Raw genomic sequence first — 18,833 nt, 5'->3', positions numbered from 1 at the left:
GGTAAATATCTTTGGTATGAAACCTAAAGAAAATTAGTGCTTCTGGAAAATGAAGAGACTTGTTTTTACTTCTTAAAGCTTTTAGGGGTTCCTGCATTTCTTCTTGTCTAAGTTCATTTAGTGGTTTATTCACTGCTAGAGATGTCAAAGACATAGACCCTGGAGCTCTGTAAAAGGTAATTGAGCAAAGAAAACCTGTTGCTTTCAGGGTGCCTTGCAGCTTTTCTCAGAAACATTAGAGATTTGGAAAATTAAAGTAGTTGAAAGTTCCTGATCTAAATAGCATGAAATCACTTAGGCTGAGATACTGAGTATGAAATTAAATGTATTATCTCCTATGGAGGAAATAATGAACACAGCACATTAAAACCACCATTCACTGCAAGCTTTTCGAGAGGTAAAGTCACAGAATGCCAGGCTGGTTGGGGTCAGAAGTGACTTTCAGGTTTCTCCAGTGTCACCCCTGCCACGGCAGGGACACCTTCTGCCATCCCCCAGTGTCCAGCCTGGCCTTGGACACTGCCAGGGACCCAGGGGCAGCCACAGGGCACAGTTCCTGCGTGAAACGAAATCTATCCTACCTTAGTTTAAAGCTGTTCCGCCTTGTCCTAACTGTCTGTGTAGAAAGTTGTTCTCACTTTTTTTTATAAACCCCTTAAGTACTGAGAAAATGACACAGATGATCCAGTTTCTCCAGTTACACATAATTACTGAAGTCTGGGGATGTGCTTTGCTGTCCTGAAGCAGAACAGTAACCTTTCCATACTCATCATCGTGTGGTCCTGCTCCGAAAAAGTAATTTTATGGACAGGAGCCTCATTTTCATGAGTGTTCCCTGTAAGATTCCTGAAGCTCCCTGGAAACTTCTGCTTGTTTACTCTTTCCCTTCCTCTTACCCCTGCCTTGCCACGCTGCTGTTGTGGCCTTGCCAGCTCTTTCCACAGCTTGGGCTGTGTGCTGCTGGAGTGCTCAGGCTGTTGCAGGGCTGTGCTTGGAAGCTGGGGTCACAGTTTCACCTACAGGAGGAGTTTTGGCCTCGTGGTCCTGCCCCAGAGATTTCTGGATTGCTGTCAGCAGTGCAGGGAGGGCTGTCAGCAGCACAAGGCTTGTGCTGAGACCTTTGCTGCAAAACCAGCCCTCATTTAATAGTTACCTACAACCTCCTCCTGCCATTTGGTCTCTAAATGCCTTATAAAGAATGTGTTGTGTTTTTTTTTCACATTTTTATCAAGTTCTGATCCCAAACTGAAGGAAGATGAGTGGGTGGAAGCAAAACATGTTCTGTGCTGTGACATGTGGAATTGTTGGTTGGGCATATCCTGCAGTTGATCTTGGCTGTTACTCATGTACTCTAAACTCTCAATTACCACGATTAATAGCAGGTGAAGTAACTCCGATAAAGAAAACACCTGGGTAATGTAAGACACACATAATTTATGCTGTGAAAACAACTCCAGCTTGTCTGATCTGAAAGAACTGTAAATACACTGTGAAAGAAGGGTAGATGCACTGTGCAGTGGAGCAGAGTGAGTTGTCTGCAGGCGCTCCTGAGCAGCCCTGCTGTGAGCAGAGTGTGTCCTGTGCTGTGTGCTCAAAAGCCAGGCAGCACCAGAGGCAGAGAAATCCACCATCCCGAAGCTCTGATGTGACAGGGATTCCCAGGAGCATCCTCTTGGCTCTCACCCAGCTGGGTTTGAGACCAGAGGCTGGAGCATGGCAAACTGGGAAACTGCAGTTGGTCCTGGATGCAGAAAGGTGCTTTTGGAGCAGATGGGATTTGTTGTTTCATGCAGGGAATGGGAGCCAAGCAGAAATCATTCCTAATTAATTTTTGCCAGCATCAGCAGTTGTGACTGAGGATAATAAAAATAAGTATTGTTTTGTTGCTTACAATGTTGTGTAATTTGGAAAGTGTTGCTGGTTTTGCCTCCAGTGTTTTCTTTTGCTGGTCAATTTCCTTGGTTTCTGAAATAGCACACAAAGCAGAATAATTATGACTATGGGTACAGTTCTGAGTCAGCTGTACTTCCAAGCTGTCATTAAACTTCTTGAGGGCCCTCAGTTGAATCTGCTTTTTTTACAATTCTGTGGAAAATACTTCTAATTTGACCCATTATTTTGGAAAAAAATTGGTAGCAGGCCCAAGCACCTGCATATGACATAAATATATAAGATTAGTCTTTGAATATTTCATATTTCTGAAAGTTTTGGTGCTTTGTGTTCTTGTTTTAGTGTAGCAGCAATGCAGCTGTGTGTGTCTAACAGGAAAAGGTAGAGCATTCAAGTACTTTTCCAGAGGCATTAAAATTGAAAGCACTGGAAAACTTCTTGTGAGTCAAAAAAGTCAAGTAAAACTGCTTTAAATCTTGCCCAGCAAGTGGTTCTGCTTAGTCTAGGACAGCAAAGAGTGTCCTAGATTCTGTGCAAAGGGCAGTCAGCAGGATGATTAATGCAGACAATCATGACTTGATTTGTCAGAAGCATTTAGTGAGGACATGGCACTTCACAGTCCTGACTACTCTGTGTGTGTCTGAGACTGAAATGATGGTCAGGCCTAATATGATTGCACAGCTCATACCATTATTTTATTAAAGGTGATTCTCAAGTAACACAACCTTTGGGTTGGTCTCATCCAGTTCTGCTAATGAGTCTCAAGAAGTCCAGTGATTTTGGTCATGGTTATTTTATATTGAAACGAAATAAAATGGTTTCAATCTCCTCTGTTTCTGTTTTCCTACATAATTACACTTGCAGGCTGTTTAAATTTGCAGCAGTAGTAAAAAGAAATGTGTATTTTGATACAATATTTTGGTGATGAGTTGTGTTAAAAATTTGTTCCATTCTTGAATTATTAATTGTTCGTCCTGTCATTGCTAAATTGTAAACTGAATAAATTAACCACTTAGTGGAAAAGGGTTAGATAACAGGAGGGCTGGGTTTTGTTCTGAGCTTTATCAGAGTCATTGTAGGAAATGGAGAAGAGGTCTGTAATTCTATTTTCCCAAGCTGAAAGTTAAAAGAAGTTACTAGTGTTCAGTGCTTTTATATATTTGAAGAGATTTTAATTTATTACTTGACTTTTAAAGATTTATTTGCAAAGCTGTTGAATTCTCTAATGTGAGAAACCTGAGAGTGTTTCAGTGTTCTACCCATGCCCAAATTTGAGATACAACATCTGAAATTCCTCTCCCCAGCAATTTCAAACAGTTGTCCAGTGAAGCTGAATACATGACACTTAATGGGACAACAATGAAAAATCTTGAAATTTTACAGAATCAGGTAAGGACAAATGTAACTTTTTAAAATAAATGCGGAGATTTTCACGGCTGTTTGACGTACTTTTCCCAATGAAGTTCATCAGGTTTGCAAATCTGACCCATAAGTCTTAAATTATTTTAAATGGGATCAGACTGAAGGGAGATAACATTTTCAGAAGCATAAATGAATTTAATGTGTATTAGCTTTTAGTATGAGTTAGGAACTGTGCTGCACTTTGACTAACAAGGAACTTACCTGAAGTTTAATTTCTTCAGCAACTGCAGTTGAGTGATGTCTGCAGTAGGGCTTGTTTTTGTGCTCCTGCTCAGAGCACAGACTTATTTTAACTGTTTAATTGATCCTGGTCATTTCCCAAGAACCATTTTCTAGCTAAAGGAAAAGCATAATTAAGTATTTTATAACTCCTGGAGGTTCTTCATGTAAGGCATTGTTGATGAAGGAAATAGATAATGAATGTACAGTTGCCATATCTTAAAGCCCAAATGCAATGTTTTGAATAATATGAAGATCCTCCCACTGGAAAACTGACTGCTCAGATAAAAATAATTAGGTTATTTTCGTTATTTCAGACTGACATGAAAACAAAAGGAAGCCTGCTCTGGGTCTTGGACCACACTAAAACTTCGTTTGGACGTCGAAGATTGAAGAAATGGGTGACCCAGCCCCTCCTGAAACTGAGGTGAGTGGTTCCTTACCCTGGGCTAAACCTCTGTTTTCTAGTTGTGATGCTGAGTGTGCCCAGGGAATTTGTTTATCCTGAGGACCTGAGATCCACAGCAGTCTGCACAGCAAATGGCACAACAGCAGTGATGGGTGTTAAATTTAGGTTTGAAGGAGTTGAACTCCTTTGGGCTCAGATAAATAGTGTGTTTGGACCAAGTTAGAAATTCCTCTGCAGAAATCAGAGTGGGCACCATTCTAATTCTGTATCCTTTTTCAAACAATGGATGAGGATGACCTCGGATTGGAGGTTGTTTTGTTCCTTAACTTGCCCGTTAATGTTGGATAGTTTCCTTGCTTCACAAGTATTTACATCCCTAACATGTTTAATTTCATCTAAAGTAGCTATGGATGCTTTTGTTATCCCTGTATGCAATGTATTGCACAGGAGAGGGTTCCTTTTCATTAATCCTGAGAGGTGATGATTATTTGGCCACATTTAGCAGTGCTTTAGAAATGCTGTTTTTTGTAGCAGTATTCTGCTGGTTTTCACGTGTCTCAATTCTGAGATGGACTCCATCCTTTCTGATTTCTCTTGGCAGACTCGATTTGGGTGTTGTGGTTGAATGTGTAGTAAACAGCAGTGTTGAGTCCTTGGGCTGGATTTGCCCACAATTTGAGGTTTTGGGTCCATTCATTTGGATACGTTTCCTGGGCACTGTCAGTGTAGAGTTCAGTGAAGTTGTCACTCTGTTCCCTTCAGTTTAGCTTACATGAGATCTTTTAACTTTGTTATCCACAGTATTTTTCCCCTCTTACACTGTTGAAAATAAATTAAGCAGTTTTAATGTTCATTACTTTTCGACAGGTTTAAATAGTGAGATATGCCAGTGCTTTAGCATCTTGCTGTTGCTGGTAATTTACCAGTTTCTTCAGAAGCAATCTTTTTTCCTTGACCAAATGTAGTATGTTAAAGCGCTGTACTTCTGCAGCATCACTGCTTAATTTTCTTATTAGCCTTTTTCTAATAAGTTAATTTCAGTGACCCCTTGTTTGTTTGTTTTTTAAAATTATTATAATAATAGCTTTCATGTATCTTTCCCACTTCCAAAAACTTTTGATGTAACCATCCTAAACAGCATGGGGGTTACTCGGGGCATTGTGTCCTGAAAAGCATTCGGGTGGAAATTGGGGCTGCTTTGCAGGGCTGAGTGTAAATAAATCAGTTTATTTCCCTGCCTGCCCTGGAGACAAGCCGGCTCGGTGTGTGCAGCTGTCAGCGGAGGGAGCCAGAGCACGGAGCATGGCCCTGGGCAGGACGGCTCAGCTCCTCCCGGGGCTGGCCCGAGGGACCGCGGGGAGTGACCGCAGGGAGTGACCGCAGGGAGTGACCGCGGGGAGTGACCGCGGGGAGTGACCACAGCGAGTGACCACGGGGAGGGACCGCAGGGAGTGACCACAGGGAGTGACCATGGCGAGGGATCGCAGGGAGTGACCACAGGGAGTGACCGCAGGGAGGGACCGCGGGGAGTGACCGCGGGGAGTGACCACAGCGAGTGACCACGGGGAGTGACCGCAGGGAGGGACCACAGCGAGTGACTGCAGTGAGTGACTGCAGGGAGTGACCGCAGGGAGGGACCACAGGGAGGGACCGCAGGGAGTGACCGCAGGGAGTGACCACAGGGAGGGACCGCGGGGAGTGACCACAGGGAGGGACCACAGGGAGGGACCGCGGGGAGTGACCGCAGTGAGTGACCACAGGGAGTGACCGCAGGGAGGGACCGCGGCGAGGGACCGCAGGGAGGGACCGCAGGGAGTGACCGCAGGGAGGGACCACAGCGAGTGACCACGGGGAGTGACCGCAGGGAGGGACCACAGGGAGGGACCACAGGGAGGGACCGCAGCAAGGGACCGCGGGGAGTGACCACAGGGAGGGACCGCAGCAAGGGACCGCGGGGAGTGACCACAGCGAGTGACCACAGGGAGGGACCGCGGGGAGTGACCACAGGGAGGGACCACAGGGAGGGACCGCGGGGAGGGACCGCGGCGAGGGACCGCAGGGAGTGACCACGGGGAGGGACCGCAGGGAGTGACCACAGGGAGGGACCGCAGGAAGTGACCACAGGGAGTGACCACAGGTAGGGACCACGGAGAGTGACCGCGGGGAGTGACCGCGGGGAGTGACCGCGGGGAGTGACCGCAGGGAGGGACCACAGGGAGGGACCGCAGGGAGTGACCGCAGAGAGTGACCACAGGGAGGGACCGCAGCAAGGGACCGCGGGGAGTGACCACAGCGAGTGACCACAGGGAGGGACCGCGGCGAGTGACCGCAGGGAGTGACCGCAGGGAGTGACCACAGGGAGGGACCGCAGGGAGTGACCGCAGGGAGTGACCACAGGGAGGGACCGCAGGGAGTGACCGCAGGGAGTGACCGCAGGGAGTGACCGCAGGGAGGGACCACAGCGAGTGACCACAGCAAGGGACCACAGTTAGTGACCACAGCTAGTGACCACAGCGAGTGACCGCAGCGAGTGACCGCAGCGAGTGACCGCAGCGAGTGACCGCAGCGAGTGACCACAGGGATTGACCACAGCGAGGGACCACAGCGAGGGACCACAGCGAGTGGCCATGGCGAGTGACCACAGGGAGTGACCACAGCGAGGGACCACAGTGAGTGACCACAGCGAGGGACCACAGCGAGTGACCACAGTGAGTGACCATGCTGAGTGACCATAGCAAGGGACCACAGCAAGGGACCACAGTGAGTGACCACAGCGAGTGACCATGGCGAGTGACCACAGGGAGTGACCACAGAGAGTGATCATGGCTAGTGAGCACAGGGAGTGACCACGGCGAGTGACCCCAGTGAGTGACCGCAGTGAGTGACCGCAGTGAGTGACTGCAGGGAGTGACCACAGTGAGTGACCATGGCGAGTGACCACAGGGAGTGACCATGGCTAGTGACCACAGGGAGTGACCATGGCGAGTGACCATGCCCCTGGGCAGCAGCTCAGGCACTGCTCCTCAGGGAAATGGAGCTCTTCCTCCTGCCCAGCACAGCAGGCAGAGTCTGTTTCCCCAGCACTTCAGGTCTCTTTCTAACCAATGTGTTCAGTTTACATCCTCCTTGTCTCAGTGCAGAACCAGCTTCACAGGCTTTATTTCCTCCTCTTGCCCCTCTGCTCCTTCCTGCTCCTGGAGAGTGAACCTTGGCATTTTCAGGGTGCTGTGGCTGGAGGTGATGGTGCTCCGCACTACTGCTTGAAGCTAAAGAAGCCATTTTGCTCTGTGTACTTGTTCCTTTCTGACTCTCAAGTTGTAATTTTACATAGTTAGTGCATGAGGCATCTGGCAATATTGTTCCCAGTAATGCACACAAATGCACTCAGAGAACATTCCATAATTGCAATTCACCTGTGCCTCCTGGAGTGACATTCTCAGAGGAAGTAAGGCTTCTGTACTGCATCTTTTCCAGTCAGTGAGTAGGTGTATCAAGAAGTGAGAGGGTGTAATTACTGCTTTATGCCTTAGAGTTGAAAATCACTTGGGATGATGACTAAATTTCCTGTGAAGAAACCATACATTAGGGTGAATAAAGATGGAATGTGTACAGACTCATTTGGGCAAGCCTGAAGATGCTCTTTAAATCATCAGTGATGCAATACATGTAGAAACAAGATGTGTACATTTGGGAGAAAAAGAAATGGCAGAAGAAAGTTTAACCAAGACGCGTGTAGTGTCCTGTCTTACTCACCTGGGAACACAAAGATAATGAGATAAGCATCTATCAGTCTGTAGCAACTGAGCTTTTTAGGAGGAATGAGGAAGGTTGTTTTTTCTGCAGAAGTTAGGTGTTTGTGGGTTATAGAAGTGTTGTCTTACCTCTGAAATCCAAGTTCCATCGCGTGCCTTTCTCACCTGGTGTCTGTAAGTGGAGTGGAAGAGAAGGAGGTGATGGCCTGGAGCATTTGTGGGTGAGGGAAGGCTGCTGTCCCCCCTCAGGCCATGAGGTTCCAGCAGGAAGGGCAGCAGAGCAGCCAAGGGGCTCAGGACAGCTCTCAGCACCCAGGGGTGTGGAATCTGAAATGCAGGGAACTCTCAGAACTTTGGGCCCGTGAGCCAAAGCTTAGAATTAAACACAGGGTTTGATCTCACACCTTGGAAAAGGTTTCCAAACTCAGGTGCTGGAAGGCAGAATGTGGATTTATGGTTTAAAGCAGAGACATGTTAAACTAAGGAAAGGGAATTTTAGAGTTTTATAGTTTAAGATATAGAAAAAATAAAAGTAGTTACAAAGATAAACAAGAAGTTTAGACTGCAGTGCTGTACGTTTGTGTGTCATAACATAATTGGCAAAGAAAGCTTACACTGTCGCATGAGTCCATAAGGCGAAATATTTAAGGATTGGATCAAAAACATAAATATCCTTGTAAGCACTGTTTTATTGGTCAATAATTCCTTAAAAGGTCTTGTAACTAGAGGTCTTGTGACCTTCTGAGCCATGCAGTGAAGATGTGATCTGAACTCACCCTTCCTGCCTATGTAAAAGATAAGAAAAATAAATCATATTATCAAAAGCATTTCAAAGATCCCATCTCGAATTCCTTCCAAAATTCCCCACAAGTGAATTATCACAGTGCAGCAGTTACAAATAATTTCTTTCCTAATGGGAAATAGATCTCAGAACCCTTGAGGCTGATGTCAAAAGCCAGTGCTTCTTCAGTCCCTACATGAGGAGGAGAAAGATAAGGCTCACATGGGCCTGGCTGAGCAAACCTGGCTCTGGTTGTAATCTCTTGTTTTGTTGTTTATTTTGGATGTTGTCCCGTATAGACACAGCCCTGCACATGACCCATCTGAAACCTCACCTCTGCAGAATGTGTCCTTCCCTGCCTGTGCTATCCATGGTTAATACTGCCTCCCTCCTCCCTTCCAGATTCTCCTTTGCCTTTCTCTTCCCCAGGTGTGCTGATTGCCCATCTGCAGCACAAACGGACAAATTAACACAAATTAACACGGCATCCTTTTCCTGGCTGGGCATTAATTTGTGTCTGTGCCTTGCTCAGCTGTTGATTCTTGCACAGTTCCTAGGAAATCTATTTTCTGGGTGTACCAAACACACAGCCTTGTCAAAGCTGGCTGGAGCTGAACTTCTCAAAACTGGAGAAATTTAGCTGTGGAGGAGGAAGAGACCGTGCTCTGGAACTGGGGAGAACCTGGCTGCTGTTGGCCGCTGCTGCAAAAGTGCTTCCTTTGAGTTAGCAGAATTTCTAATGCAAAATTTTAAAAGCTTAGGGATGTGTGTGAGATAAACTGGAAGGCTGTGTGATATGAATATACCAGTTTGCACAGTAATCTCTCTTTGGTGTGCTCTCTACAAGTGTTTGAGGGTTTCAGTGCTTGAAGTAGTTTAAACAGATTGAGTTACCCACAAGTGCCTGGACTGTATTTATTTTATATTCTTTTGTCTCTCTTAGATTTTTAGTGTTACATATCATGTGCCTGCATTTATTTATAGCCAAACGACACCAAGATAACCTGATCCTTTTTTAGTTGAAGCTGATGTTTAAATCTCAAGAAAGGAGAAAATTGTATCTGTTTAGGCAGTTTCCAAAAACATGTCAAACTTAGCTTTGTGCTTCAGAGAAACCAAATTTTTAATCACCTCTCAAAAACTGGATTTCCACTTTTTCCCTGGGATTCCAGTATACTTTGTCTCCTGTTTCTTCCAGTTCTGGACGAGATGATTCTTTTATAATATTAAAGCCTTGTGGGATGGTATTGATAATTGCTGTTAGTCTGAATATGCTTTGTCCACAGGAGCTTAGAAGGACTGGCAATGTGGAAAATTCAGAGCTGCACAGTTCAGGACTACAGACAGTTCCTTATGTTCTCCTGAAGAAGAGGAAGTGTAAATTAGCATTACTAATGCAACATGACTTGCTTGGAGGATATCTACTGTAGAAATGGGAAGAAGAGGGTCCCTTTACAGTGAGATTGGCAATGACATGGCTTTTCTAATATAAAATAATGTCTTGTTCTACATTTTCTCACTTTGAATGTATTGAGTGCTGCTTTATTTATACTTCTATACACAAAGTATAATTCTAAAGGAAAGTCTTTCAAGTTTGACTTTGTCCTTGTTCTCAAAATTAAAATATCAGGGTGGTAAAACAAACTGTCTAAATGTCCTTGTCCCATCTTATTTTGGACTTAAACTGGTTACTATTTGATGCCATCTTCATCCAGAGCAGGACTTTTTTCCCCAGCAGAAATTTCTGAATATAATCCACTGATCCTGCAGCAGAGCTAAATTTTCCTCCTAAGAATAACAATTTTATAGAATCAGTGCCAGTATAAAATGCACAAATGCAGGTTACAGCATATGCCTGAGATCTCAAAATTGTTTGGGAAAGAAAAAGATTGCAGCATCATCACATGTATTGATTCATTTTTGCTTAGCTATGTTTTGGTCCCTTTGCTGTGTCTAATTCCTTATAAATGGAGCAATCAGGCATTCATTCATGTTGGCTAAAGTAGCTAATTGTTCCCTTTTTAGGCACAAATAGCTGGAATACGTTGTATATGAGCATAAACAAAAGTGTTTGATTGCCATTTGCATTTTTTGGACGTTCTTTTAACAGATGTGAAGCTAAAGTTTAGGGTGCTTGTGCACTGCTGCTCAGTATTTGAGATCCATTCAGGGAGATTGTCCTCTCCTGTTGGACCTCTCTGGAGAGGCATGAGGCATCAGGAGTTTTGGGAGTAAAATACGTAAAAAACAAGTGAACGGCTCCAGAAGGATGCTTAATATTTTTAGGTTTCACTTAAATTTCACTGCACTGTTTATAATATAAGTCTTAGTCTGCTTGTCCTGTGGAAGGACATCCTGAGTTTATGGACTGCAAAATGGTAATGCTACCAGGGCTGTGGGCTTTGGTGGCTTTAATTGCCTGTTGTGGAAAGGAGTGGTCTAAAGCAGGGGACACTCTGTACCATTTAACACAGTCTTTAACTTAATCAGCTCATCCAAAGTCTTCTAGTCAGCTGTGGTCTGAGGGGAGGTCAGAAAATAATAATAATACATAAATTAGTAATTTAGATGATACATTTTCATTCTTTACAATGCTGCAGTTTAGCAGGCTGCTAGGCTTTGACTTAGATACCGTAGTCCGTGGGAAGCAATGTTTGTTGTCTCATACCCTTAATTATGTTTCTTTAAGGGGTTGAATTCCTGTGAGTGACAGGTCTGCACATCACTGTTGTCCTAGAGTAGATTTAATAAAATAATCTTAACTGTATACATCATTCTTGAGTTGTGTCCTTAGCATGATGAATAAATCCATACTGTGTGCATTTAGCATAAGTTAAGAGATTTCTGATAAACTTGTATTTATTTACCTTGTATTTAAATAATAATACCTTACATTAATGAAAATATCCTTAGTTCTTGTATAGCACGTTATCAATTTCACTCTGCTTTGAATGTAAAGATATATTATCACATCTAAAAATGTTGGGGTTTTTTGCTGCAGGAGAGACCAGCAGATCTCTGTTGCCACACGAGCAACCAGCAATCCTGTTTAGGCTGCTCAGATGTTAATTCAGTGCACTGCTTTCGTGTCTGCAGCATTCTGCTTTGTCAAAATAATTTTTAGTTCAGGATTCAAACATCTTCTTCACGTTTCTAATTTTCTGTATTGTTCACTCTTTGGCAGCAGAATAATGCAGGGGAGTATCTCATTATTTCACTTCAAGTAGTTCTTTTAAATGACTACAATAACAATTCTGCAGTTAGATTTTGTTATGTTTAAATACACTGAAAAGTGATTTTAGTATTGTATTAATGATGCTATTCTTAGATGGGAGGGTATGGCAGAAGTAAGAGTATTGCTTTTAGTCAACTGAATTATGTTACATTATTCCACAGAAGATTGCTTGGAAAATTGGATAAAGCTCAGATTGCTGTCATGGTTTATACAGATGAGAAAGGACAGGCTAATACTGCACCTAAATGCAGCATGAAGTGGTAGCCAGTTTAGCTGGCTGTTGAGTTTCTTTGCATAAAGTTAGACCCAGGTTTTCTGGTGGTGGAATTCTTTTCCAGACCGTGCAGAGATTGGCTGCCCCAAACTGCACAGAGCAGAACAGATTCCTTCAGAGATGGCTTAGCAACTGATCAGTGTAATACATATATTTATACATTGGCACTCAATAAAATGTTTGTTACTTTAAATATTTATATATTAAATATCTAAATATTTGATGTTTAAAAACATACTTCGTAACTCATCATGTCTTTTTATGGTATCTCACCCCATTCTTTCCTTCCTGATGGGTATATGGTGTTTTAGACAATTCTTTGCTGTACTTTCTGAATTTTGAAATAGGAATCCCACTCAGTTTTCTTTACAGGTGGAAAAAACCGGGTCATTTGGTACTGAATGCCATTTTCCTGGCCCTTTCTTATTTGTGGGATTAAAGCAGAAAAACTGTATGGATGCTTAGTTCTAGATTACTGGAGCTCCAGTAACACAGCCATATGTGAGGATGATTAAAGTGCAGATTAAGCTTTGCAGGGAGGAGTTTTTCAAATATCTGCACCTATTTTACATATTACTGCCAGTTTCCAGCTAGCCACATAGAAATAGTGCTGTTTAAATTAAGTAACAGAGTTCTGCTGCTTACAGTGCTTTTAAATAATGAAAAATGAAGGTTTTTATCTTCTTTAAGGTACATATGTGTCTAATTTAATAGCTCAGTACTCTCTCATGTGGAGGAGAAGTGTTCCAGGGTTTCAAGTACAGCAAGTGTCAGTAATTATCCACGAAAATGGGGTTGTGGGTGGTGACACTGACCCTTCAGGACGTCACTGCAGATGTTGGCTGGTGCTGGAGCTGTGTGCTCAGGGTGTTCTGTGGCTCTGCCAGTCCTGCTCAGGTTCCTCCCTGTGAGCTGCTGTCAGTGGGACCTGCTTCCAAGGTGCCTGGCTGCCCACAGGAGTGGGGGAGATTTGAAAATGAGTGTGTTGGCGTTGCTGGGGCAGTGGCTCAGGTGTTCTTGTGACCTGAAGCAGGATGCTCAAGCTGTGCCTGCCAGGTGTGACCTTCCCGTCCTCCTCAGGGCTGGGACAGCCCCAGCCCTGGGGAGTGCTCTGGTGCTGTCAGAGAGCCTGTCCCATCCAGGGATGGCAGTGGCACCAGCAGCAGAGGCTGTCCCTGCTGCTGTGGCCATCCTGAGCCCCCAGATCCCTGCTCTGGGCATCAGGGTCTTGTCTGGAGGTAACACCAGGAGCTGCTGTTACTGTCTGGCATAAAGAAGTGTGGCACTGAAGCAATCCTGGCACATGAGGGCTGTTAGATTTGTGTTTAGCTGAGAGCACAGCCAGGCATGATTTCCCCTTTCACATGAGGTGCAATAAAATTTCAAGGACTCTTAGATTCAGCTGTCTTCAGGGCCAGAGGCCTCTGACTGCTGCACTGTTGTAATGTCTGCAGCCTGTGGAGGTGCCTGATTTCTTTGATTTCCTCATGGACATTATTTATGAGCAGCCACACTGGCAACTGGCCTGAAACCTCTGCAGTAGAAGCCACGGGCAAGGCAGGCAATCTTACAAAAATCTTAAGTTTGTTTTGCATCCTTAGTTCCCATCCCTCTGTGCTGGCTGAGCTCTGAGCACCTCGCTGGTCCTTGAGAACGTGGGCTGGGCTGCTTTTGCACACAGTTGTCTGGGATGTGGAGTGTCTGCATCAAAGGACTGATTCCTCCTTGAGCTGCTGGGTGGATGGGCTTTGGATGCACCCAGTGACCCCCACTCCCAGTGCAGGAAGGCAATTTGGTTGCATGGGAAGCAGAAGTGGAGTCATCTTTGCAATCTGCAGCCAGTCCATGGATATGCTGGAAGGACACAGAGGAAACTCTGTAAAAACTTGAGTGAAACTTGGTGGTTGTTGCCCATTTCTGCAGCCCTTTGCTTTTAAGAAAATAATTGTAAGGAACCTGCTGAGTGCTAGGGAATCACCTCTTTTCATTAAAAAAAGTGTTTCCTCACTTCAGGAGGATGTTTCTGTGACTTCAGTCACAGAAACAGGGAGATAAATGTTACAGGTTTTAGCAAAAAAAAAAAAGGTAGAAAAACCAACACAGTGCTGATCCAAGTAATTACGAATCACTGGTGAGGATAAGACAGGGGGACAAAATGGTAAGGGGTGTCTGCAACCTGCTGGGGTAGAGTGTGGTACATGGGGTGCAGGTGTGAGCTCCAAGCCCTCTGTCCTCCTCCAGGCACACATTTGGGGTGTAATCGTCAGGGTTCGTTGTTCCCAACATCAGGAGCACGTGCAATTGGGCACTATGTGAGTACAGACAGGGGAGAATGAGCTCATGTCCAGGATCTGGCTTGCAGTTGGAATGAAATCCCAAGATTCTCTGCATTCCTCAGTTCTTCTCCTAGCCTGCTCATGAGGATGTGGCATTAGTCAAAGAATAAAGCAAATCAACCCAAAACAAACCAGAGGAAGAGGTTCACTGCCTCCCCCTACCCCTCAGAGAAACACAAGTTTTAAATATTGTTCTTCTTTTGCAGTGAAATAAATGCCCGTCTTGATGCTGTGTCTGAAATTCTGCTGTCAGAATCCAGTGTGTTTGGTCAGATTCAAAATCTTCTTTGTAAGCTGCCAGATTTGGAGAGAGGCCTCTGCAGTGTTTTCCACAAGAAGGTACACCCATCATTTCACTAATTTATTGTTTTCTAAACAGCATCATTCTGTCTTAGTGTACTCCTTTGGTTTTGCATGGTTTTTTTTACAATGTTTTCTGCTTAGCAGAACTGAGGCTGGCATCCTAAAGGGCTGTGGGTTTATAGGAACCAGATGTGGTGAAACCTTGCTCTGTGTCAGTGATGAGCTGACAGAAATGTCTGGTAGGGTTCTAAAGCACATGCTTTGGACTGCTAGTGCTGAGAGGCAAACGTGTGCAGCACTCATGATTTTGTGTCTGGATTCAGGGGGGTGGGATGGTGCAATAGGCCCTTTTGCCATCAATTGTTATTTGCCTTTGAACCAAAGCTTTGCATTCCATATGCTTATCTAAAATCACACGTGCAAGGGGAACCACTTGGCTGCTGCTAGCTGTTTGCAAATGAATGTTGGTTTGCTTGTAAATTCTCCAGTTTGGACCTCAGGTCCACATTCTAATAGGAACTGCTTATGAGAGATGAGGCACTGACAATTCTTAGCTGAAGCAGACTAATGTGCCAATGGCACCTGTGGAGTACTTCGTGTTCTTTTATTTCACTGCTCTACTGCTCTACCTGTTTTGACAGGTTTTTTTTTTAGATAAAGGAATATATGGGTAGAATTGAGAGCAAAGTTGAAATTTTTTGGATGGTACAGCATAACCATTTCCTGTCTCTGAAAATCTGAAACCCAGTTATTGTACAATTTTTAAAGCCCTGCAGTGTTTGGCTCTTGGAAAGGCTTGTGTGTTTCAGGGAATGGATAAGTCCAGCCTTAAGGAAGGCTGTGAAAAGAGGGAGTGTGCACCACTTTGCCCATCCTCTAAAGTGTACCATATTCACATGATAAAATTGTTTGGTTTCTTTGTCCAAACAACTGCCCAGGAATTAGATAATTTCACTTCTTATTTAAGTTTAACTAATTTCAGTTTCATACACAGGTTTCTAGGAATGTATCTGCTTTTCACAATATTCTGGAACTGCTCTGCTGCTGCCCTGTGGGGTTTTTCCTTGGTTTGTTTGGCTTTGCTTTATTTTCTGTGTGTACTTATTTCTTCAGATGTCCCTCCCTGCTGTAGAGCTGCTTGCCTTTCCCAGCTGTAGGCTCACTTTTAGGTGGAGCCATGCAGAGACCTGGATTTTCGTGTGGTTTTTGAGATGAGGTGACAATGCAGAGTGTCTGAACAGCAGCCACTGCAGCATGAAGATGTGTTTAGTGAGTCAGATGTTGGAAGGAAGCTGCAGGAGGGGAGAAAAGCTCCAGCAGACTCCCTAAAAAGGGTAAATGAGGGGGGAAAGCTCTAAGCACACACTTCTGATGTGATGGCTTTGCTTCCCCTGGTAAAAGCTAAAAGCCTGGGTTGTGCAGAGCACTCTGGAGAGGACCTGAAGCACTGAGTGATCCCTGTGGACATGTAGGACTTTGAGGAGATGGCAATGAACCTGAGAGACGTGGTCTGTTTCCAGTAAAGAATCAAAATCTAACTTTGGGAACCTGATTCCAAAGCATAGATGGTGAACATGGAGTGAAGAGAGGCCCCAGCAAAGCAGATACATATTCAAGAGCGTGGAGCAAATGGGTTTCATGGATTATTTTGAGTTCCCTCCCTGCAGTGAGTGCTGCCATTTCAGTTCCTACTACAGCCTTGCAGCTCTGTTAATTCCATCTCCCACATGTCCAGAGTGAAGTTCAGTGCCATTTCATTCCCTTAAGGGATCCAGGACTCCGAGTGGAACACTCTGATGGCTTCACTGAAGGAGTGTGCTTGTTAGTTCAGTGTCAGCTACAGGAAAAATAGGTGAATGTGACAAGCATTTCATCCTCCAGGCCCTTCACACTTCAGTGAAGGCATTATTTGAGGAGGTGTGCTGTGCAAGGAGAGCCTGAAGTGTACAGACGTGGCTGGGGTGTCTCAGTCATTTTAAACATTCCTTGGAATGTTTTTTACATTCAGGTGAGCCACTGCAGAAATTGTATTGTGCAAAGCCCTGGGCACCAGTAACCTCTGGAGAAGACAGAAGGAAATGAAGGCAGCATAATGGTCTGCAAGGCAAAGCATCCTGATGGGAACTCTTGTGGTCAAGGACATCACTGTCTGTTTGTTTTCCTCGTCTGAATTACTCTTTTCTTTCTTTTTTTTTTTTTTTCAAAGCCTGCTATCGTATCTGATAGCATAATTCAAGCTGGTAATTGTTAACCTGGCCCTTCACAAGTTCCCATCACCTCAAACCACCAAGACCTGTATCTGATTTACCCCAGGTATAACCACTCTGGAATTAGAACAGTATTTTGACAGTGGGAGTTGGGTATTACCTTGGGTATTACCAGGTCCAGCTGTGATTTTGTCCCAGCCTGGAAAAGGACTGAGGGAGTGGCTAAGGAGGCAAAAGCAATGTTGCAGTTGCTGTGGAGAGAGGAATTACTCCACAAGGACTGGTTGGTGCTCTCAGTTCCTGCAGGTCCAGCACTCGACCAGAAAATGCTCCCAACTGCAGAGGAGAGAAGAAGGGTGGCTGGAGATGAAATGTGTGACCACTTCTGGGTGGCACTCAGAGGCAGGCTGCAAAGGAATCTGAGAAACAGGGAATTTTACTGAGTTTTGTCTGAGTAGTGCCTGGAGCTGGTGCAGAACCAGGCCTTGGTGGCAGAGGTGGTGCTCGGAGGAGAATCACCAATCACCCAGCACAGTTTGCACCACAGGCGTTCCCTGTACAAATGGCACAACCCTACTTTTTTTGCCTCATTTGAAGTGGAGCCTGTTCAGCCTTGTCTTAGAGTGTGGCAAAAGAGGGTCAGTGACCGATGTTTGAGCAGGTTTTACAGCCACTACAGGGTAAACATGCCATTTGTACTTTTGGAAATGTGTCCTGCAGGGCCAACCTGATGTTTCTTGCTGTTTTCATTCCTGTGTTTTCAGTGTGTTTCAGAAGATAAATATTTACACAGGCTCAACCCATAAATGTTTATCTTATTTGTACCCTTCGCCCAGTAAACATTATTTTTTGACTAAAGCACAGTCACCAAAGGAATTATCATAACAATTGGCCATTAGATGTACAAAACAGATTAAAGGGGAGCTGTTTCCCTAAGGAGGGAGAGCAATAATCAAACCTTACCACCACGTGTTCTGCCCCTGGGAAAACCTGTTCAGTTCTGGGTCAGGCTCTGAAGGTTTCCTGCCGGGGCTGTGTGCTGCCTTCCCCTTTCCAGTGAATATTTCACAATTTCTGGGGCACAGTCAGGCTCCTCAGAGGACAAGGGTGCAGCTCAGCTGGGTGCCAAGTGTTAAAGTCGTTCAGTGGTGCTGAAAATACACCCTTCCCTGGAAGGTGCATTTGATACTCCATTGAAGAGGGTGTAAGTTTCAGAAGAGTCAGAGAAAAATGTTATGGTTTGGCTTTTTGGTTTGTTTTTTCTTGTGTGAAATTAATACCTGTTACATAGCCCAAGTAATTAGTTACTATTTGTGTAGAATAGTAAATACATTTTAAATCCACTTTCCCCATACGATGATCCTTTGACTTCAGCTTACATGTACCTTGTATTTTTTCCTTTTTTTTTTTTTTTTCCTACTATGGTAATATCATGCACATCTTGCTTATACCACACTTTTAATCTCTTAAAGACTCTGCATCACAGATATTTTTAGGTTTGCAATGATAAATGCTGATTTGAGCAAACTGTTCCCTGTTAAGCTGATTAATATAAAGTCATAACAAGGGGACTTAATATTCTTAAAATTAAATACCTCATTTCTCCCAAACCAAAGTCTACTCCCTATGCTAAAGAGATAAAGGTGAGAATTACAATTTGAAAGGAGTGATAAATGTATATTGCATTTAGACACCCATATTTTCTTTTAATTTGAAACACTTTTACCTTGCAGTCAAAAGTGGTTGGTGGCTGTTGGCTGTTGGTCTCTGTTGGAAACAATTTCAGTAATTCTGACTGGGCTGAATTGCTGTCAGTGTTGCTGAGAGGGTGTTAGATCTCTGTGATCTTCCCTGCATCCATTTGCAGGACACTTTGATAAACTTCTGGTTGAAACTATTGTTTGGCACCACTGTCAGCTCTGAGGTTATTTCTCCAGTGCCAGAGAAATTATGGCTGTCATTGGTGTCATCTCAAAAGCAGACTTCAAAAATAGCATTGGATCAG

At 44.3% G+C, this 18,833-nt stretch overlaps 1 protein-coding gene across 1 annotated transcript in view; it reads left to right on the top strand.

The window, feature by feature from the left end:
• The window catches only part of MSH3 (mutS homolog 3), a 95,119-nt gene that overhangs the window by 39,926 nt on the left and 36,360 nt on the right, over positions 1–18,833 (top strand). Inside the window, exons 11-13 of the mRNA XM_077790100.1 lie at positions 3,195–3,279; positions 3,849–3,958; positions 14,525–14,657. Coding sequence (XP_077646226.1) covers positions 3,195–3,279; positions 3,849–3,958; positions 14,525–14,657 — 328 coding nt within the window. The remainder of the gene's footprint in view (positions 1–3,194; positions 3,280–3,848; positions 3,959–14,524; positions 14,658–18,833) is intronic.

Source organism: Lonchura striata, chromosome Z (assembly GCF_046129695.1).
Source record: "Lonchura striata isolate bLonStr1 chromosome Z, bLonStr1.mat, whole genome shotgun sequence".
Taxonomy (NCBI): Eukaryota; Metazoa; Chordata; class Aves; order Passeriformes; family Estrildidae; genus Lonchura; species Lonchura striata.
The sequence above is the reverse complement of the archived record's forward strand: the minus strand, read 5'-3'. Positions and strand labels throughout refer to the sequence as shown.